This window comes from Sebastes fasciatus, chromosome 2, assembly GCF_043250625.1.
Source record: "Sebastes fasciatus isolate fSebFas1 chromosome 2, fSebFas1.pri, whole genome shotgun sequence".
NCBI classification, from domain to species: Eukaryota; Metazoa; Chordata; class Actinopteri; order Perciformes; family Sebastidae; genus Sebastes; species Sebastes fasciatus.
In genome coordinates, this window is record NC_133796.1 from 38,775,522 (window position 1) to 38,799,259 (window position 23,738).

At 39.1% G+C, this 23,738-nt stretch overlaps 2 protein-coding genes across 3 annotated transcripts in view; one reads left to right on the forward strand and one right to left on the reverse strand.

Annotated features, from left to right (window-relative positions):
- ubap1lb (ubiquitin associated protein 1-like b) overlaps window positions 1-23,738 on the forward strand; it is a 424,774-nt gene that overhangs the window by 111,452 nt on the left and 289,584 nt on the right. The gene's annotated exons all lie outside the window — the stretch shown is intronic.
- Window positions 4,002-23,738, reverse strand: part of slc6a5 (solute carrier family 6 member 5) — a 29,136-nt gene continuing 9,399 nt past the window's right edge. Inside the window, exons 8-16 of the mRNA XM_074622861.1 lie at window positions 21,083-21,217; window positions 20,868-20,971; window positions 19,904-20,028; window positions 19,609-19,721; window positions 14,417-14,548; window positions 13,929-14,028; window positions 11,290-11,390; window positions 8,554-8,721; window positions 4,002-6,828 (exon numbers count right to left, since the gene is read on the reverse strand). Coding sequence (XP_074478962.1) covers window positions 6,673-6,828; window positions 8,554-8,721; window positions 11,290-11,390; window positions 13,929-14,028; window positions 14,417-14,548; window positions 19,609-19,721; window positions 19,904-20,028; window positions 20,868-20,971; window positions 21,083-21,217 — 1,134 coding nt within the window. The 3' untranslated portion in view covers window positions 4,002-6,672. The remainder of the gene's footprint in view (window positions 6,829-8,553; window positions 8,722-11,289; window positions 11,391-13,928; window positions 14,029-14,416; window positions 14,549-19,608; window positions 19,722-19,903; window positions 20,029-20,867; window positions 20,972-21,082; window positions 21,218-23,738) is intronic.

Below are 23,738 nucleotides of genomic sequence, written 5' to 3' on the forward strand. Positions count from 1 at the left end.
AATTTGTTCAATTTCTGTAATTTAGATTTGTAGCTTTTTTGTCTTTTAGCAAAACAAATCTTACTTTAATTGCTCATCCTCTGGGGAGACTGTCAAACAGTTTCAGCTGAATTAGAAGGAGCTGGAGGCATTTTGGGGTGTAAATTCAGGACTCATCTAGCTACTTAGAATGAATAGTCCTTTGGAGAATAAGCTTAAATCAATCACAGGTAGAAAATATCAACAAATAATGAGATGGATAATATACCCTTTCAGCATAATCACTGTTCTGTAGTAAAAAGGTGCAGAAATTGCACACTTACCTCTTTTAAAGAATAGTCTCTTTGCTCCTGTTGGGGATCTCTGAAACAAAGGATCGTCAGGGAGGAGAAGACCAAAGATAATGAGGTAAATGTTTTTTTCAGCTTGATGTTGGACTTTTGACATATCAAAGGAAATCTGATTGATTCTCTCTTTGCTGTGAACTATTACTTTACACAGGCAGATGTGCCACAGTGGTAAAAGAGTCTAGAGATTTGTATTTCAACCAAAGGCTATACAAGGTGACTTCACTAATCAGCTCTTCTAATCTGGCTGAGGGGAGGAATCTGTTTACATTTCCCCATATTATGTAGCCTACTTTAAACATTCAGACATTATCTTTAAAAAGTATGAGATATTTTTAGCCATGTTAGCGGAGCCATTTTTGGAGGGTAGTTTACGGAGCTACGGTAGACTGTTATTATCTGTCACTGGTCTATTCATTTGTCATCTGTCAGTCGTTCATCATCAGAAATGTATAAAGTACGTGCGAAAGACAAATACTTATATAGTATAAAGAGAAGCTGACAGCGGCAAAGTGGCCATATATTTTGAAATTGAAGTTAGTTAATGATATCAATCCTTACAAATTAGGAAGACCTTGACAGCTTGTCACCTATTATGGTCACTGATGTGTTTTGGCGTTAGTGAACACCTATCAGCGGTTCAAAATGTGTTAATCTTTGGAGGCTGATGTCCAGTTTACAAACAGGTAGGTAAATGACATTAAGATCTACAAGCCAGATACCAACTACACAATCATCCGGACAAAGATAAGCTAGCTAATGTTATGCTAACGGAATACTAAGAAAATGTCTGTTATATCTGTATACTCTATCGGTATCTTGTAAAGTGTAACCCATAATGTTAGCCTACCTTTTTGTCTGACTGTATACTATATATTCTACAATTCGGCTTTTGAATCGGCTTTATTCACTGTGCAGTGTTTTGTGTTCTTTTTACACTTGCAGTAAACAGCCAGTGGATGGCACTCTTAACCATTATCCTCCAAAAATGGTGTCGGTGACATCACATTCCTATTCCCTATCAAGTTAAACTTGGATGGTGAACCTGGTAAATATACTATACTTTACTATTTACCAGATAACATTAGCATATTAGCATTTACCTCAAACAACCTCTGTGCCTGAGTAGGCCTACAGCTTCACAGAGTCGCTAGCATTGCTGTGTCTTGTTTTAAATGATTCACAATCAAATGTGTTTTTAGAATTATTTTGATCCCAAAAAATCTATTAATATATTGAATTATATTACCTCATTATTTGTAGAATTTATGTATTTTACAAATCAATTGCATTCACTTTATTTTCTTGCCTTTTCATAACAAATCAATAAGGCTCGAAGCACTGAATTCAATAAATCTGCTTTCTGCCTCCCGGCATTGTTAAGGGACTTCTACTTATGTACATGATGTACTTCTAACCGGTGTGTTCCATGCAAATTCATTTAAATTGCAAATTAGTTTGACATGAAATATGCAATATGCTTCTCTGCCACAGTTCAGCAGCACATGGTATGTACGAAACAAACAACATGCCTGCAGGGTTCAGATCATCTTTCCTTTCAATCTCCTCCTCTCTGATCATGATTTCCCTGTAAACAACAAATAGCAGTAACGTTTCCACACAGCCGTGATGCGTTCAGTTACATAAAAGTTGTCAATCAACGTCAGAGAGGGGACTTATTGTCCTTACCTAATTTCCTTGTCGTTATTGTCTATAGCTCCACTTGACTAAAAGACAGTGACAACAAAGAAAACAATAACATTTATTTATTGATTCATAGGTTATACATTTCATGATATAATAGCGATATATTATTATTGGCAAAGATACTATAATCCAATTGCATTTCTATACATAAATACAAAATCTGAGGTAGGGCCTCAAAGATTGATGACATTGAAAATAAATAAATGCATTTCACATATATGATATATATTTTCCTTTTTTTTTGTTTTTTTTACATCTCACACCAATTTTTAAAACATATTTATTATATATCTACTTTCTATTTTCAAATCAAAAGGATGTTGTGGGCTGTTGGAGGCACATATCTATATCCATAGGCAGCAGTACCTCACATAGAACACACATAAATATATGACATTACTCAAGTAATTAGAAATTTAACCTATGCATTCATAGGTCGGACAATAAAGTGCCAAAAAGACACAACAGACATAACAATAGGAATACTGGTACCATATGAGACAGACGATAAGCTATTCTGTGGTGTTATTTTTGAAATACATACAATATTCTACCGTTAGAGGACATCTATAAGGCCAATGGTTACCTGAAGATGTTTTGTAACGTATTGGCAAACATCGAGGAACACTACATGGGATATGAATGGCAGTATCTCAACCTCCTATACGCAGATGACACAATCCTTTTTTCTTCTAAAGTTTGTTTTCTGTTTTCACTACAACCTTAAATAAAGTATTCTTTCTTTGGTTACCTATACTGCCCAAAGTTGACTTGCAGGCAAAGTAAATTGACAGTTATTTTTCCATATATTTTTTTCTTCTTCCTCCTCTATAAGAAGGACAACCCTCTTGTGTCTTAACGTTATGGAGAACAAAAAGCTCCCGAACGTAAACATGCACGGACTTATACTATTGAGAGAGAAAGGAGGAGGATTACTATACATGGACATTGGGTTACAGCAACACAAACTGCACATGCAAGCTCTTCAGTGTTATATTTTATGAAGAAATGTGGTTTTAACTGAGCTCTAAGCTGTTTTTTTGGAGCCCAGTTGAAATTGAAACACAGGGACACAAAACACAGAACTTATAGCTATTTAGCTGTGGCCCTAAAGGAAATCATTAAACTCTATCTCAGGGCATAAAGGGCTTTTATCATTCAAAGAGCATACTGTCCACTACATCCAACACAATTTAAAATGCCAGTCTGCTCCTTTCGGCCCCTGCTCTCAAGTGAATGGTTGCCATAGGGTTGATTTTTTTTTAGAGCATGTCAGAGTTAACAGTTTTTCCCAACTCAAGTCCACAATTGGTGGCTTAAAAATCCTCATGTCCACCAGAAAAGAGACAGAGGAGCATCAGGCCGAGGCATCCAAGCAAAAGAAATCCTGTAAATCTCCTCTGGTTCTTTCAGCGATCTACTCTGAGACTGACCATGCAAACATCTGATTGACAGTTAAGTGGAGTTCAGTAAAAACTAATACAGAGACACACACGCGCAAGCATACACAGACATACATTATTATCACATTTGAACAAATAGAGCTAAACGCACTAACAAAAGCAACACTGTGGAGCAAGCGAACTATTCAACAACAGGGCTTTTGTGCTCTTTAATTGATTATGCTTTGTTTACAACCTCTTAAATCATACCTGTGCTATTTTCATGTCAACATCATGAAAAGACATGGCTTAGAGAAATGGTTAAGGAGACCCTTAAACCTCTGAGCAGCTGTAATTGCACCTATACCTGCAATTTCCATTTAAACCACTCAACAAGTAAATGCCTGCAGTGTTAAAAGCATAATAAAGCCAATCAGGACTTTGTGTCAACATGAAACTACCTATCCAACTGGTCAAAGTGCGGAAAGGACTAATTGCTTCTGAGTGGCTACATGGTGTTACTGTGTAGGTAATTGGTTGGCAGCCCACAAAGTAAGAGTTGGCTGCCTGTCATGTCACATTTAAAGAGGCTGCAAAGCCAGTTGGATGCCCGCTGGGCTGCACCGGGCTGTTCCTTCAGGCTGCTGTGGTTTTTACATCTGGAGATGGCTTTTACGTCCCTGCAGAAACACTATTACAGTCGCTCATTTGTGCTGATGATGTCTTGACAGCACGACTTAAAGGGACAAACGTTCCAAACAACCTGGCCTCAGGCGTATAAATAGCACAACATTTTAAGGACATTCCGCGTGTCCAGATAACACATTTTAGGCTTTTTGCGTGTCATTTCACGCCATGTTGTCGCGGTAATGTTTAGGCAACAAAACCAATTAGTTAGGTTTAGGAAAAACATCATGGTTGGGCTTAAAATAAGTATGTAAACAACGTAACATACACAAACGTAACTTCAAAATAACTCAACAACACTTTGGGACACGAACACCGATCTCCTGGTTTAAAGTCCTGTGTTTGGTGGTTTTATGCTACGTCACTAGCTCTGAGCGTAGCATATTCACACAGATGCGTTTAGATTGCAGTCAGTACAGACTACACGGTGTACACGTGACACGCCAAAAGCAACAAAAGGCATTGTTATTGCACGCGGAATGACTTTCAAATTACCGTGTCATTCATACGCCATTTGGTGAGACCGGGCTGGTTCTAAATTACCGTAATTTGACTGATTCGGATGGACCACGGTGTCAGAAAGGTGACTGGAAAGTCTCTGAAAAGCTTTAATTATCTGCATATGTAAATAAAACTGGCTCAAGTGCCAATTAAACATCAAGTTGATTACAAGGCGTTCAAAATTATATTTTCCTTGCAAGAGACTTGATTTAGCACTGCACACAGTTGGTCGAAACAGGTCGAGTCGCTCGTATGTCCTGTATAATCATCGCAAGGCGCGTTTGAGCAACAGCAAGCAAAAAAGCGAAGTGGTGCTGCACGTCAGGAAGTATAGTATTTTGATTCTGATCCTTTGCAACACACACACTTCCACACTGCTTCCAGTACAGTTTAGCATTAGGATGGCTCTACTCTCTGTTTCCTATGCACTGAATGCTACTATTCCTGCGTCTACCGGAGTAGTCCGGTGGAATCGAGTATATACCTGAGACCCTGTTTTTCACGAGGACACACAGAGAAGCAAGAGGCATAAGTCTGAAATGGCGAAGAGGTCTCCGGAGGTCTACCACAAACAACAAGAGACAAAGTACACTTCCAGGGAAGAAGGAGGCCATTTTCTAGTCTAATCTTCATCTACTCACACATAGCAGCTGCTCCTAACATTGTGAGGACGCGACAACACACACACACACTTACTACTTGATTTTTTTTAAGAAGTGTACACTTTGTACAAGATATTATACAGCTAGCAAGAGAAACATGGGGTTCAGAGAGACATGAACACACACACTCACACTCTCAATCTCTGTCTTGCTAGCTCTCTCCTCTGATGGAGGCTGTACATATATGACTTTATATGTATGTATATATATATATTTATATATTTTATACTCTACTGATGTGATGCACATTGTAAAGATGGTTTTCACAGATGGATTGACAAGCTCACAACACATACAGAGATAAATACGCCGTCTAAAATATATGCACTACCGGGTCTTAAAAAGGTTAAATGGCCACGTTACTAAAGGAAGGATAGACGACTTGAGTGGTTTCCTACGTTGGGAATGTGTCCTTTACATTCTAGGATAATACAATAGAGGAGAATACGAGGAGGAATACGACTTAATAAATAGACAAAGAGAGAGCGTATCACAAATGGTCCCTCGGATTCAGAGAGGAAAAATAAACCCAAGCTTCTATCACACTGCAGAGTCATCCGGGCCAAAGTGTATCTCCTTAAAAGTGGTAATCGAGATGCGTTCGCTACTCTCCTGGGACGTAGGAGGCACAAATTGCAGATCTTGTAATCTATTTTTGACAAAGCAAGAGCGACTGAGCAGTAGCTAGTGTGAATATACATATATACTGCTGGATAGGAACAAAATGTGATACCAGTGCTTCTTTTTTTTTTTCCCGAGGCAGTTGATATTATTTGTATTGCCGTTGGAAATTTTATACACAGATGGAACAAAACACCCCGCCGAGCTCATTGAACCGCTGCTTCTCTGTCGCTCAATTTTCTTTTTGTTTTCCCGTGTCTGCTCGCACCGAGATTATTCATTATTTCTACACACAAATATGAGGGCACGCGCACACACTAACACACATACATACACGACTCCATAGGGAGCAGCTATGGTGAGTCTAATATTGCAAGTGCAGTCTGAGCTGTGTCATTTTATGACACACTTTTCTCTTGGAATAAAGATCCCTGGGAAGGGTTCAGAAGTAATCAGTGGTTGTTGTGTGTGTGTGGGGGCAATGATTAGCCCATTAACCGAGTATGAAGCAGCAGCAGCGGAGGAGTAAGACTCCACCTGAGCAGCTACTCCTCCACGAGAGAAGAGAGGAAGTGGTGAAGAAGAAGAAGAAGAGAGGGAAGAGCCTGTTTCCACTTCCACGATACAGGGAGGAAGACAGGAAGCAAAGAGGGTTGAAGTACGGACGGGAGAAAGAGAGAGAGAGAGAGGAGGAGGGAGAAGAAGAGGTGGAGGTCGCCCTCCTCCTCGGTGGTGTCCCCTGCAGGGGATGGAGGTGGTGCGGTGCGGTGCTGCCCGGGGCGGCTGCTACTGGTAGGTGCCGAGCTGGAAGTCCTTGGGGGGCAGTTTGAGGCCCAGGGAGTTGGTTCCCAGAGGGTCGGTCATGTTCTTGTAGCGTTCTCCGCGGTGCTTCATCAGGAACGGACCCCAGTCAGGCTGAGGGGAGCAGACCAGCTTCAGGCGCTGCGAGAGGAGAGGCAACACACAGATGGGTTTATACAGGAAGAGCAGGTACATGGAGTCAGATCTGTAGTGGGGGGTAGAATTGTTTAGCAGTAGCTTGCTTGTTAAAGCTGGTGGAGGCAGTTTATTTTGGCATTACCAGACCGCGGAGCTCTTTCTCCGACAGACTGATTCAGCTTCGCCGTCACAAAGACAGATACAGGAAATCCTTCCTGCCCAAAGCAATAACCCTCTACAACAGCTCACCTCTGTCTAACAGAGAACTCTCAGCTTAAGAGTTTCTGTCTCAACCACACTCCATTCTGTTTTAGTCCTGCAATAATCTTGCACATGTTGAATTTTTCACATCTACATTTGCACATTTACTACCTCATTTATTTTGTATTGTAACTTGCAAACTTTGCTAATGTATACAGTAGGATATTCTATGTTTATATTTTAGATTTATAATAATTTCCCAAATTGGGATCAATAAAGTACATCTATGTATCTATCTATTTATTTATTTATTATTGGGCAAAAATTCCATGGTCTCGCATTTGTATAGCACCTTTCCAGTCTTCCAACCAGCTGTAAACCGCCCTTTGAGATGACATACTGCGATTCGAGACTCTAGCTAGCTACAATGTCGGCGAAGCATTCCAGAGATGTAGAGCAAATGTTATGCTAATAGTTTAGCCTTCTGCTAATCCGTCATGGCTGCGCTGCAGCGGTGAGCCCATGAAGAAGGCTAAAATTATATATAAATATTAGCAAGATTTTCTCTCCATCTCTGAAACACTTCACCGATATTGTCCGACTCTCTTTGATAAGTCCGTCTTTCTTTTTTGGATTGCCTTGCAGTGTAGACAGTTGTTGTCAATGCTGGAAGAGCAATTTTTTCCACAGAATATTCTGGCATTGAATCAGGCCATCACCGAAGGGACGTGCATCTGCATTTGTAGAACAGCCAATAGGAATGCTCTCTCTCTGAAATGACCTGTGATTGGCCAAAGTCTCCCGTCACAGGCTAGATTTTTTTAAAGCCTGTAAACAGAGCCATGAGGAGGTGCAGAAGTCTCTCAGAACATTTGAATTACAATATGCTGAAAGGTCATTGTGGAATTTTTGCCCAATGACGCAAAATATACTGCCTACCCCAGCTTTAAAGGTGCAGTGTGTAGTATTTTTAGCATGTTTTCATTGAAGGTTACTACTCTTGTGACCCTGAGATGGCGTAGACTGAAGATTGATTGGATACCTTTTCTAAAAATCAATAAAAACCTCAAACATGTGGGGTGGTTGAAGTTGTCCTGCAGCAGTATCATTCAACATCACCCTAATATGTGAGAAAAAAAGCTATGATGATTATGCATTTATTACAGTCAAAGAATGAAAAGAGATCAACGTGTAAGGTTGAAGGACGGTCTGTGATTGAGGCTGAGGGAACAGAGACGTTAGGAGAGAGAGCCACGATCATCATCATCATCCATTAATCTGAGTATTTAAAAGGGACCTGCCGGACTCCCAGTGAAATGGCCAAAATAATACTCAGCCAGCAGCCCGTCTCTCCCTGCTAATGAGCGAAGGATGAGACTATTTCTCCGACAGTGTGTGTGTGTGTGTGTGTGTGTGTGTGTGTGTGTGTGTGTGTGTGTGTGTGTGTGTGTGTGAGCGCGTGTGAGAAGCAGACCAAAACAAAACATACGTGACAATGTCTGGTCACGGCTTTGTCTCAATTATTACCTCGGAGAAGGTGCCGGGGGCGAGGTGCATCTTAATGCCGAACATGATGGGGATCCAGATGACGGAGCAGATAACCATGAGCCAGCCCATAACCATGGACCAGGCGGGGTAGGTGTAGTCCTCGTACGTCATCCCCTCCCACTGGTACAGACTCAGTCCCAGGATGCCCTGTACAGACCAGCAAATCCAGGAAATGAGATGCCTTCTCTGTTACTGCCGCAGTGTCCCTGAGCAGCATCACTTTAGCTTCTGCTCCAGTGATGCTGCTCAGTGGCCACAGTGGTTGTACTGGTCAGCTCAACAGGTATAAAAAAAACAACAACTGCCAAATGAAATGGTGTTTGCTGATTTTTCACCAAAAAATACCCATATTTTTCCAATTTCATTTATCACTTGCAAAATGTGTTTCCTGCTGCAAGAAGACACACATTAATGAGGAGGTGTGCGAGGCTGTATCTCTGTAAGTTTGCAACACAACCTGCAAAAGCATGATTTTACAATTAGCTATTTTTACATGTGGAAAAAAAGATTTTGAAAGAAATAATTGTAAGCGATTAATAAGTAATAAAATTACTTTGAAAAAGTTTCTACAACTTCTGCAAGTTGTGTTGCAACTTAACTTCTACTACTGTACTATGTACTGGGCACACAGTAACATTTGATAGAGTTCAACACACAGACTGTATATAAGAAATGAACGTAGTCACCGTGACGTCACCCATTGGTTTGTGAGCTGCCACTTTGAAGCCTCGAGTTCGGCATTATGGCCGTCGCCAGCTTATTTTTTTGCAACCAGAAGTAACACAAGAGGGTGGAGCTAAGTACAACCGAACGCTAAATAAGACATTTTTAGTGAACCAAAAAAGTGAAATTAACTTTTATGGACTGAAAACAGACTGTGAAAGGGTTAAAGTTCTAAGACAAAAACCCAGACAAAACCCAGACTGGACGACGACATGGTAGCGACCTGTCAATCAAAAGGTAGCCACGCCCTAAAGCATTCTCTGCTTTATGGTCTATTTGACTCTAAATGGGACCATATAATGTCAGAAAACCCCACAATCCTTCAGGGAATCAATGATTCACCCAAAGCTACCGTGACGCTAAACTATGAAAGCAAACTTGACTGATTACGTCTAAAGTAATTTATTACTAAATGACTTGCTATTTCTGCATCCTTCAGATGCAAATTCCTATTGATTAGAATAAAAACTACTGTAAATCTTAAAATAATTACCCAAATTTTCCTTTTTGACTTCTGCAACCTGATGTAGTCTGCACTAAACAAGGACTGTACAGTAGATTTCTTCCCAATTAACTATACTGAACTCAGTCAGGACCGAACTCAGTCAGCTAAAGCTGTGTTAATAAAAAGTCATAGTATAGTATTTCATAAAAAATTATAAAAAGTCATAGTATAATATATCATAAAAAAGTAGTAAAATGTCATAGTATGTCATTAAAGAAATATTTTATAAAGTCATAGTAAAGTATGTCATACAAAATAAGAAAAAAGTCATCGTATTCTATGTCATAAAAAATTATAAAAAGTCATAGTATAGTATGTCATAGAAATTAATAAAAATCACAGTATAGTATTTTATAAAAAAATTAAAAGTCATAGTATACTATGTCATAAAAATTGATAAAAAGTCAAAGTGTAGTATGTCATAAAAATGAATAAAAGGTCATGGTATAGTATGTCATAAATAAGTAGTACAATTTCATAGAATGTCGTTAAAAAAACATTTTTAAAAAGTCATAGTAAAGTATGTCATAAAAAATCTAAGTATGTCTTTAAAATAATCAATAAAACTAAAAAGTCACAGTGCAGTATGTAATACAAAAACAAACATAGTATAGTATGACATACATTGTTTATAAAAAGTCATAGTATAGTATGTCATAAAAATAATAAAAAGTCATAGTATAGTATGTCATACATTTGTTTTTATAAAAAGTCATAGTATGCTATGCCATTGAAATGTCATTAAAATGTCACCTATCTACAGCAAGTTTGGCTGAGAAGGATTAGAATAAGAGGAAGAAAATGAAAACAGACAGAAAAAAGAAGGCAGACAGATATAGATTAGCCCGGGGTTGTGCATCAATGGGCTCCCCGAGGATATCTGATCTCCCTCGAGAGCAGCGAGATGACCAGCCGGCTCGACTGCTGCTCCATTTGTCATCATCACCTGTGCTTTGGAGCTACAGTGGTTTCCTTTACAATTACTAACATGAACGCTGGCCAGTGTCCAACACTGACGTGCTGCTAAACCCTGCACATTAGAATTTCTACTACGCAGCATATAACAAATAAGTTACAGAAAATCTCTTCTCTGGAAATAAATGTGTTTGCAGCAGCTGAACTGACATCACACTAACTACTTGGCAGTTTGAAAAACACAAACAACTTGAGACTCAGTGACGTGACAGGAATTGGAAGGAGGAAATAATTTTCGATTTTAGTGCAACAGAGGCAATTTCTCCTCTGTTCCTTTCCAATTGCAAATCAATGAACTTGAAAGGCGGCAGTGAAAATGGAAACATTTCAAGCCGGACGTGCCGATGCGAGGGCTTGAAAAGGGACAAAGGGTGTCTTGAGCTGTACAGATTGTAAAACCCCCTAGGGCAAATTTCAGATTTGTGATATTGGGCTATAGAAGTAAAATTGACTTGCGAGTGTGTCTGAGAGAGAGAGAGAGAGAAAATGAGACGAGCGAAAAAGAAACATACCGTCAGAATGGTCGGAGTCACAAAGGCCCAGCAGATTCTCCAGAATCGGTTTGGCTGGAAACCAATCATCATTTCAATGTCCTCGCAAAACCTCTGCAGACCTGCAGAGACAAAAAGCAAAGAAATGAAATAAAAGAACATGGGAGAAAGAGAATACACAGAGAGTGACCTGGGTTTAATAAGGGCCCTTTAAAAAAAGGACTAGCAAATTCAATCCATCCTCATGAATGTGTGTGTGTGTGTGAGAAAGAGAGAGAGAGATGGGGAGAGAGCATCGGTTTCTGTCGTCCCTGAGAAAAAGCACGGGAGCAGATGGCTTCATTCCTCTGACTTTATTGACGGATAACAGTGAGTGACATGAAGAGGCAGAGTCACACAATCATTTCAATATGTCAGCTGAACTGATGCTCTGACAAACTGGAGGAGAGCCGTTTGCTTTGCTCCTTGGTAACAGCCTCTCTGACACACACCTGAGCTCTCAACCTGTGTGTGTGTGTGTGTGTGTGTGTGACTTATACGTTGCAACAGAGACCCCTGGTGGTCACGGCTGGAATAACGTTTTGTACACAGCAGAGAAAGGGAAGTCAGAATTTTACATAATAGACAAAGTCTAGACTCCAAAAACAGTCGTTTTGGAAGTTGTGTTCAAACAATATCTGCAGCTGGTTTAAAGGTATAATATGCTAAAAAAAAACAATGAATAGATTGATACAAAAATAATCCCTCTCAATCATCACTTATGACCCACTAGCAGTGTGTGATGGTGTCTGTATCTGCAGAGACCCTGCAGCCCTCTGCCTGGATTTTGTCTTTTCTCCTTATTTTCAGGACAGTTCTGGGCTTCAGCAATAACGTTTTATTTCTCTGGTGAACTGCTTTGTTCTCACTAGTGCCGCTCCCTCTCTTAATTCACTCTATCTCTCGCTTGACCATCGCTGCTCGCTCTCTCTCTCTCTCTCTTGTTGAGCCGTGGAGGAAGGGACAACTTTGAATGCTGCGTGTTACATATTATTCCATGAGATATTACCATTTTTACACTCCAAAAGACCAGAATTCAATATTTCGTCCAAATTGTTGAAAAGCCTCTGAAACAGCATTGTGGGACATTAAAACTCTCCCTTAAAGGAACAGTGTGTAGCATTTAGAGGAATGTATTACTGGAAATGGAATATAATATTTACAAGTATGTTTTCTTTAGTGTATAATCACCTGAAAATAAGAATCGTGTTTTTGTTAGCTGAGAATGAGCCTTTTATACCTACATAGGGAGCGGGTCCTCTTCACAGAGTCCGCCATGTTTCTACAGTAGCTCATGATGGACAAACCAAACACTGTCTCTATGGAGGGACATTCACGTTTTCAAATGTTCACGTCAGCCACTGAAGTTCTTCTACACGCTTGGCACACAGGAGTAGTTTCAGTTGGTTGCAATCTGCAACCACACTGCGAGATGCCGCCAAATCCTACACACTGCACCTTTAAGTCCAAGACTGAAATTATTTAAGGTTTAGCAAACAGTTAAAGGGTCACTCCACTGATTGTACATGTTGAAGGCAGTTTACTAGTCATAGAGCGGACTATGTAGTCTGTGAAAACAGTTCTAAAAAATATCTCGAGTGACATCACATGGGGATCTCGGTTTGGGCTTGGATACCACAAGTTTTCAACAGAAAGACTGCATCACAAACCGGGGGGTGTGGGGTCTGAAAGACGTGGGTATTTACCAGGCATCGAGGGCCTAACAAAAGATGCCGTCGCGCGAAACATGGCGGAACAACATGGAGGACTCTGTGAAGAGGACTCGCTCCCTATGTAGATATGAAGGACTAATTCTAAGCTAACGAAAACATTCTTAGTTTCAGGTGTTTATACACTAAAGAAAACATAGTTATGAATGCTATATTCAATTTCTGCTAATAGATCTTCTGAAATGTTACACACTGTTCCTTTAAATGCCTCAGTGGTCCTGCTCCTTCCCTGCTTAATGAATTTGTTACCAGCAGAGTCAACACACAGGCCACAATAAATGGTAACTGTCACATTGCATTACGCTAAACCTCGTCTGTTAAAGGAGCAAAGTTATGGAACTGTCTACCAACTGAATTGAAAATGCAACACAATTTGATTGTTTTAATAGAGGTATTAAATCAAAAAGACTAAAAGAGAAACAACATTGTTCTCACACCTAATACCCCTGTAGACACACTGTATTTTGTATCTTGTGTATGTTTTTTGTATGTATTTATGGTATTTAGGGACGTATCTTGTGTATGTATATGTTTCTTTTCTTTTTCTATTTGAACTCTTTAAAAAAAAAAGAGTCTTTTCAGCACTTTGGTCAACTGCGGTTGTTTTTAAATGTGCTATACAAATGTAGTTTGACTTGACTTGATATGTTGTCAAAAACTAACTAGATCACCATTAATTTGGTATGAATATTCATAATATGATGATTTTCCTAATGAAATTTCCTGAGCACATCCATACTGCTCAGAGAGACAAGAATACAATTGTCGGTATGTTGTTCATTGTGGGATATAGCATTAACATTACAGCCTGGAGTGGCCACTAGTAAGGCTTCAGGCTTCCAGTCTTGTTGGTCAAAGGTCATGAGATAAAACGGGATCAACTGTACTCACCGTAGAGGTAGGAAATCCCCACCAGCTCGCAGATCGCAATGATGACCAAAGAGTAGGAGGCTGCGAATGTGTCCACCAACTGCAGCATGAACATCCCATTCTGCCACAAACACACAAAGAAAATATTACAAAAACAACTGAAGGTTTCATCTTCACAGCTGACACCCCTCCCCTCTCCTCCCTCTGACTTGTCCACGGTCATAACTTTTCACACTGACCTGTACCGGATCAAAAGAAATGACATGTATGAATCCTACTTCAGGCTGGATTTTAGCCTCTGAAGGGGGGATTTTAATAAGACTCAGCCTCTCTTGTTCCACTCACTGAGCCTGTCCTCTGAAGGCTGCGACTTCGCTTTACATGCAGAAGTCTGTTGGCTCATTCAAAGAAACAGTCGCAGCAGGGAGCGGGGAGAACGCTCAAGTGTCCTCCACCCGGGGGTGTTGCATCATTCTGTATATATAGATGTGTGTGTTTCTGTGTCGTACCTCTGTGATCATGGGAAACCCCAGGAGGAAGAAGCAGGCGCAGCAGCCCAGGGTGAAGAGAGGTTTGTGTTTCCTCAAGTATTTGGGGAACTCGTCTGACACAGAGGTTACGATGGTCTCGATGGTGGCAAACTGGGATGGAGATGAGAGAGAAAGAGAGAAAAAGATAAGATTTTTTTGTTCCTGTTCAATCACATGTATGTTGAAAGATGTTTAATAAGACATTTTTGAAATTAGAGCTGCAACGATCAATCGATTAGTTGTCAACTATCAAATTAATCACCAATGATAATCGATTAACTGGTTTAATTAAATTACCGGAGTAATTTTTTAAGAAAAAAAAAGGCAACATTTTCTGATTCCAGCTTGTTAAATGTGAATATTTTCTGGTTTCTTTACTCCTCTTATAACAGTAAACTGAATATCTTTGGGTTGTGGACAAAACAATACATTTGAGGACGTCATCTTGGGCTTTGGGAACTGATTGACATTTTTCACCATTTTCTGTCATATTTTGGACCAAATAAATAATCGATAAATTGAGAAAATATGACTTTAACTTTAAAGGTGCAGTGTGCAGGATTTGGCGCCATCTAGCGGTGTGGTTGCAGATTGCAACCAACCAAAAATTCTCCCGTGTGCCAAGGGTCGCGAAACATGAAACACAATGATTCTTATTATCAGGTGATTATACACTAAAGAAAACATACTTATTACTGACAATAGATACCCCTAAATGCTACAATATAGTCTGTATATAAGAAGTCGACGTAGTAACCCATTGGTGTGTGGACTACGGTTTTGAAGCCTTGAGTACGGCATTTTGGCTGTCGCCATCTTGGTTCTTTGCATCCATAAGTGACACGAGAGTATTGAAGAAGACTTGAAACTAGTGATTGAGACAATAAACTCATGTTTACAATGTTTACTGAGGTTATAAATCAAGTGAGAAGTAGGCTCATTTTCTCATAGACTTCTATACAATCAGACTTCGTTTTGCAACCAGAGGAGTCGCCCCCTGCTGGCTATTAGAAAGAATGCAAGTTTATGACATTTCCGTACTGGCTTCACTTTTCAGAGCCGAAGGTTGCCCACTGTGCTATACATTGTGCCTTTAATTATCAAAAAAAACTCGGAATAATTAAAAGAAAAAAAATCAGTTCAGCAGATCCTGATTGGCTGCCTCCACTACACAATTACTGAAAATTGTCCAATCAGCCCAGTTTGCCGCAGCATTTCAACTGAAAAGCCTCCAGTCAGCAGGTTTCCTCATCTGAATCGGAGCAGCTGCTGCTGTCAGAGTTGTTGTGAGCCGTTCGTCTTCAATTCATCCAATAAACACGTTTTTTTACCGTAATTTCATTTATTTCCAAAACAAATAAAGAACATTATCCTAATCCTGAGGAGGAGCAGATTACATTAGCAAATGTAACACGGTGGTGAAATGGGCTCAGAACCCAGAGGACAGTAGTGGATGAATATACAAACAGGCAAATTGAAGGAGGGTGGTATAGTTTGTGTATGTGTGTGTGCGTACTGTAGAAAGCCTCCTCGACTTCCTCCTGAGCTCCCAAAACTAATTTCCCGTCAACATCCCAAGCCTATTACCGCCGAAGCTGCTTTCTACAACAAAGCCACCAGCCCTCCCTTCGGAGCCGCCACTGCCAAGGCAAAGTAACATCATCATTTACTATTACTGTTGACTTGTGTCTTAATGCGCTGCTGTGCCCTCTGCTCCTCTGCTCAGCTCGGGAGCGTCACGGTGCACTTAAAGGAGTCGCTGTTTTATCTGGAATTGTTTGCCCAGGATTGTATCTGGAGGTGCTCTGGACTTTGAAAACATCCCAGAGACTCAAGTGTTTGTTCACTGAAGTTACATCAGGAATGAATCAGTGCAGTAACTGACACAATTAGAGTTCTAGAAGTGTAGCGGTGCATGGGTTGGACTGAAAAACGCATTAAAAAATGTATTAGCTGACTTGTTTGGCTACTTGAGGGCAGCAAAACAAGCAGAAAACGGAATATTGACATGCTATAAAGTCATTATGGCAAACGTATCAGCAAACTAGAATGGCACTCGGAGAGCGCAGACCTCCGCCCCCCCCTCTCAGTTCAGCTTGCACCATCATCCACGTGTATTTTTGTTTATGTTGAGATCAGCTGTACGTAGCGGAGCATCGTAAAACACTTCATTCAAACTGGACAGAAACAAAATAAAACTCACTTAAACCGTCGTCGTTACTAACGCTAAATCTATAGGTGTCATTAAAAAAAAGTTATTAAGTTATTAAAAAAAATTCCCGAAGCTGGATCATGATCCGGATCGCCACAGATCTAATGGATTGCTCATTGTGCCACACCCCACCCCTCCAAAAGATTTCATTAAAATCCATCACAGACTTTTGGAGTAATCCTGCTAACGGACAAACAAACAAACCAACAAACCAACAAACCAACGCCGGTGAAAACATTGGCGGAGGTAATTATTGGTAGGTCAAAATTGCTTATGTGCACATCCAACAGACGCAAAGCAACATTATCACACATTTAGAGTTGTGTTTGTACCGACCCGATGAATGTAACTTCAATATTCATTTTCTTAGCTTCAATTTGGTCTCCACCAACTCCTGAGGGAAATATCTGACTCTAAATGCTCCATGTTATTCATTAGCTAATTGCTAATTTAGTCTGTTTGCTGTTTGGTACCGTGCAGGTAGTGTACAGCGGGTTTATCAGAGCTTTTTTGGTGAATACAGCCTTCATGCTGCTGAAAACAAGATTGATGAGGGGAGCGTTGCAGTAAAACCAAAACAATTACTTGAAAGACACTTAAGATGCTCTGCAGAGCTGAAGAGAGCAGCAGGTTTGGGTGATATTTCACTGTGTGTTTGTCACTATGAGGGAAACATTTCACATTACACATACTGTGGGCATTTGATCCATTGTTAATATATAAATCTTGATTAGTGCAGTTTTAAAAATGTATAAAATGATGGTTTTCAATATATTCTTCATATCTGGTGATTCCATTTTGAAATGGAAATTATTAATTAATAATCTAAAGAGAGAATAAGGAAATATAATTATTAATGGTACATTTAATGCTCTTTTTAAAAAAGTTTTCATATTGAGTTTCTTAGTGTATCATTTAAAGCTACTGTGAGAAACCTTTTCTTAATTTTGTGTTTATTTTGGTGTATCCTTAGTACAAAAGTGTTGTTTCCGAGCACCAGAGTCCTTTTAGGAAACCTCTCATTTTACTGCAGCAGGATCTGACAGTCCTGGTTCTGGTTCTCCCGTGCCTCCATTCCCTCCAGCGGGCCCAGCAATATGGCCTGGTCCTCCAACAAGCGTGGTGACGCTGTGGGCTGGTCTCTACAGGAGGCCCCGTTGGAGTCTGAGCTGAAGGAGTTTCTGATGAACCTGCCTGATTTCGTCTGATTTTGCGAGGAATCTGACCCAGTGGCACCGATGACGAGTTTTAAGAATAACTATATGGAAATGGGCAATCTTCTCACTGATGGTCTTGTTTACTGATGTCAGTCATATAGAGGCATCAGTGTTAAATTGAGACTGTTTCATATATTTAAAAGTTCCTCACAGTAACTTTAAATGCACGTTATCGATAAATTTACAATACCATTTTTCAGATTGATTAATTTATAAATTGATTACAATTGATTACTGGCTAAAGCAGTTTTTATTAGTTTTCACTTATGATTAATCTCCACATTATTTTGGTTTAGTCTACAAAATATCAGAAAATAGTGAAACATGCTTACTTGAATATGTGTACTTTAATTGTACTTAAACTTATTTACTTTAGTGTTGTTGTCGCAAAAACTTTAAGGTCAACTTAATTTCACTCACTCCAATCACACGGACCCCCTCTGCTCAAGCCCCTGGAGAGCTGGAGCACTTGAGCTGAAATCAATCCCAGTGGGTGGTGTGTATGGGTAATTATGTTAATTGGGTCAATGTGTGCAGCGTTTAGACATAGCTGGATGCCGCTACCGAAGTTGAGTGTTTACTTTGAGACTCTCGTGACTGACATAAAGGCTGCTGATGTTGTGAAACTTAGAGATCTTCACCATCAGACTGTTTGGTGTTGCGGCCACAACTCAAACTATGTTTTCTCACAAACCAATACCAAAAAAAAAGAATTTACAAATACTTTTAGAAATACAAAATTAACATGTAGCAGCTAAAGAGTCAGATATTTTTCCTCAGGGGTTAGTGGAGACCAAACCAGAGATAAAACTAGAGTGATAGTGTTGCTCTGTGTATGCTGGATGTTTCAATGTAGGTTGTAGTGTTTGACAAGCATTGTGGAGTTCTTCTGCCCCCAAGTGGCCAATAACAGTCACTATTTTAGGAAGCAGGTTCGTTTTGTGGTCTTCTTCAGATTCAGATGACAGGATTGATAATACTTTCACCTCTGTGCATCCACTACAGAGGGAGGGAAGTCCGGTGCAACACATTCTCACTCACAACTTGTCAAATTCCGCCGCTTGGTCGGTGCCCCTCGGCATCGGAGACCGGTGCACGGTGATACCCCTCTTGCGTTACTTTTGGATGGACCAGGACGGCGTGTCAATATACGTTCGTTACATGCATAGCGTCCTTTCAAAATAAACTTCCTTTTTCACAGGAAGTTAGGTTAAGGCAATACAACCACTTAGGTAGGGTTAGAAAAATGGCCGTGGTTCACTTCCCTGACTAGTGACTTACGTGAATGACGGGACCGATGATGCCGACGAGTCACGTGACTAACAAAATAAGTCAACGTTATTTTTAGTTTCCCACGGGACACGAACAACAGTTTCCTGGTTGAAAGTCTTGTGTTTGTTTCATTAAGTTTTACAAGGTGTTAGAACGTGTTGCTTTTAAGGTTCACTTTCACTTTTACAACGTAGTAGGCCCCTACTGACCCACATCTATGCACAATAACACACATTTAATGGCCTGAAAACAGCTGAATCAGGTGCATTGCTGTCGGGATAAATGTCCGATTGTGTCTTTAAAGCCGGCATTTATAGAAGCGAAGAACCGTAAAATATCCTTACTCTGGATGATTTTCCTCATTTTTATAATGAGGACATACAGTATGAGCCACTTACTGTATAGTACTGTATAGACCAATAGCCTACACACACACACACACACACACACATTGTGGGAGCAGTGGTTACCATGGTATCCAGGCCAAGAGTCAGGAGCATGAGGAAGAAGATGATCGCCCAGAAAGGAGACAGCGGAAGTCTGGTCAGAGCCTCTGGGTACACCACGAACGCTATGCCTGGACCTGACACACACACGCACATACACACACACACACACACACACGTAAATGAGGATGCACACACACACACACACACACACACATCATCTCAACAGCAGATAAAAGATGAAACTTTGCGGTGTGTTTGAGTGAGCAGCGCCGGCCTACTGCTGCTGCTGCTGCCGCCTGCGGCTGTGGTTTCTTACCTTCATCTGCCACCTGCTCTATCGGCACTTTCAACTCATGTGCCATGAAACCAATGACCGAGAAGATGACAAACCCAGCAAATACGCTGGTGGCACTGTTTGTACATGTCACAATAATAGTATCCCTGCAAGGGAGAAGAGGAAAGAGAGAAAAAACAGAAGCTAAATAAGCAAATATCTGCTTTAGTGATTGAAAAAAGTGAAGCAATATTCAAAACATGCTTCATATAACAAGTGATATATATAATATGATAAAGTTCTTTTATTTGATACAGGACATCACTGTTGTGTTCACACAGATAAGAGATGCAGTGGCGCCATCTGATGGCAGGAATAAATACTGCAAATAAAAGGCTCTAAAAGGTGGTAGGCATTTACCGAAGGTGTACACAAGGGGGTGTAGTGTTTTAAATGTTTCTCACAGCCACACCTTGTAATGCAAACTAGTCCAACAAATGTATTTTATTTTATATTTATGCAGGGCTGTTGCATAAGGCATGTATGTGTATAATATTTAAATGGGTGCTTTATTAAAGGTATTTTTGTAGCAAAACTTTCAGAGTGGGATTTTTATTTTTTTTATTTTATATTATATAATTTTATAAAATTAAATTAATAAATTTTAAATAATATGTTTTACACAAATAGAAACAACTTAACAACAAGCTCTTCTCAGATCTTTCATTTTCTGAGTTGTGTTTACATGAAAAAAAAATGTCTACAAACCAAACGAAATTACAATTTTCTTTATTTTTACAATAAAAGATACCTTCAAATGTTTTGAACTGAGTGAGCGAGTGATAAATAAAACAGATTTTAATGCTTCAGGTGAGAGGAAATGAAAGAAACACTGAACTGCTGGCTGCAAAGAGTGACATTTATTATTGACATTTTAGACATACATCCACACGGTGACAGTTTGAATGTGTCTGCCAGAAGCATGGTTTACCTTTTGTGTGTTTACCTGTAGCAGTTATTGTGGAACTTATTGTAGGAGGAGAGTGTGATGAGGCCTCCCCAAGCGGCCGACAGAGAGAAGAAGATCTGAGTGGCTGCGTCTTTCCACACCTGACGGAGGAGGAGGAGAGGAATAGCTGCAGGTAAAGAAGAGCAGGAAAGGACTGCGCAAAACGCACATCAAGGTTGAATTAAACACGTGTGTGTGTTGGCGTCAGGTACCTTTGCATCATTCAGTTTCTCCCACTTTGGTGTGATAAAGTAAAGGATGCCGTTGAAGGCACCGGGGAGGGTGACTCCTCTGATCAGCAGGATGACCAGCACCACGTAGGGAAATGTGGCAGTGAAATACACCACCTGAGCAGAGAGGAGACAACGTGAGGAGAAATGAGAGAGAGAAGGAGAGGAAAATGTCATAACTAAAGATAATACTTGCAAAGAAAGCAAAATCAGAGGTTCTTAAAAGGAGGCTATTCTTTAGACTATGTACTTATTTTTATATTCATTTTTTATTTCTTATGGAGTCATAGGAGTGCCATAAAAAAAAAGAATCTGTAACAGAATAAGAGAATAAATGTGGAAATATAAAGAGAAAAAATGAAAAATAAGATAATATGTATAACCATTTTCATTTATTTTCACATTTATTTCTGTATATATATTTTTCTAATTATTTATTTATTTTCTATATAAATTACTCTTTTTTATTATTTAAATTAAAAATATATGTCTGCAGCCTGGGCAGGAAGGCCGCTCAAAGCCAGTTGATTAACAGCTTGGCCCTTCAAGGAATAGCAAAAGTAAAGAGAAAAGAATAAGGAAAAGTAAAGAGATAACAATATTTAAAAATAAAAACTATAAATATAAACATACAGGAAAAAACGAGTAATTTGAATGCAAACAAATAAATATATATTTTTGAACATAGAAATAAATATATATATATAAATTAATTAACAAATAAATATTAAATGAAAATGCTTTTAATTGGTTTTTTCATATTTGATTTGCCTTTATATTTTCACATGCATTTATTCTTTTATTTATTTTTATTTGTATTTCCACAATTTTTTTATTTACTTATTTATTCCTCTTTATATTTCAACAAATATTCTCTTATTACTTTACAGATGTATTCTTTTTTTATGGCACTCCTATGACTCCACAATTTCTTCTTTTATGCACTGTATGCCATATTCACTTTACTTCATTTTGGTCATTTATTTGTACAATCATCATAGAGTCAAACGTTAACATTGTTTAGCTGTTAAAAAAATACTCTACAGTACATAAATGGAAAGTTACGTTTCATAGGCACATTTTTTTTTTGCAACCGCAACACAGCAAATTTATAGGACAAGAAACAATGAAATTTCTGTCATCCTTGTCCCAGCGACAGTGTATTCCAGCTTTGATTTTCCCACATATAGATATTGATTACAAGCCAATATGAGGTACCGAAGTGCACCAATAATGCATTAACAAGTAAGAGCTGTCAAAGCATCTCTGCAGCTACATTAGAGTGTAATAAGTAACCTTTGACCTACTAAAATACAAGGTGGCCAGATGTTTCCTATGATGAAACATGCAAATCTATTGGTGCAGTCTAAATGTGAACAATGTCAACTGAGGTCTCTAAATGTTGCCACAGTGTGTGTCACATCTACGTCCAGTAGAGGGAGATGTTATACAAGAATTCAGTCTGAATCAGTACGCTGAAAACTCTATCAAGAGAGGAAAATAGACTTGGTCTCTTTCTTTCTGTTTTTGTCTTGTTTTCTTTTATAATCAAAATGTAAATAAAAAATAATGATTAAAAAAAATATAAGGGAAAATAGATCCACAAAATGCCCAGATGGAACATGTCTAACAATTTTCCAATTTTGAGTGATACGGGGAGAATAATTTAATCCTGCGTTCCCCTTTTCTCTTCCCTCCCTGCAAAAGTGTAAAGTTATTGCATCCAAAATTCATTGGTTAGACGCTGTGGATGTGCTGAAGCAAGAAATACGGCTGCCCAAAGATGTTAAATAAAAGGCTGAAGGCTGTTAATTATTGGCTTTCAATGCTTCAAATTTGCTGCTGCACTACGGACAGGTTGCAGTCAAAAAAGGCCTACGGCATGTTTTAATTGTGGCAACAATAGGGTTGTGGATTGTTTGCAATTTATTGAATCTGAATCTTCTTGAATCCACTATCAAAAGTATTTAGGTGTCTGTTTGTTTTTAGCTTCTTAGTTTTAAAAGAAATAATTGTTTTACCTTAAACAATTTTAAAGGTCCCATATCGTGCTCATTTTCAGGTTCATACTTGTATTTTGTGTTTCTATCAGAACATGTTTACATGCTGTAATGTTCAAAAAACACATTATTTTCCTTATACTGTCTGTCTGAATATGCCTGTATTTACCCTCTGTCTGTTCAACGGAATTGCATTGCTAGGCAACAGTTTGGGTCCATGTTTACATCCTGTCAGCTAATGTTATCCACATACACTGCAACAGGAAATAAACTGGGACACATTTAGAATGTTTACATTTAAAACTGTGTAAGGGTCTAAATATTGTATATTTGTGACATCACAAATGGACAGAAAGCCTAACGGCTTGTTTCAAACGCACAATTTCTGAATATTGGCTGTGTGTATTTCTCCGTATATTGAGCGTTTTGATAGTTTAACAGTATTTATAAAGCACTTAAACCTGCTTTATAATGTAAAAGACCTGAAAATCTCACTTTTTACAATATGGGACCTTTAAGTAACAGCATAAGTTACTTAGTATAAGTAAGTTACAAACAAAAACTCAAAGGCTGACAAGAAATCTAAATCAAGTTTCTCCACATGTATCAAATTCAAAGATGAATGAATCTGGGTGTTT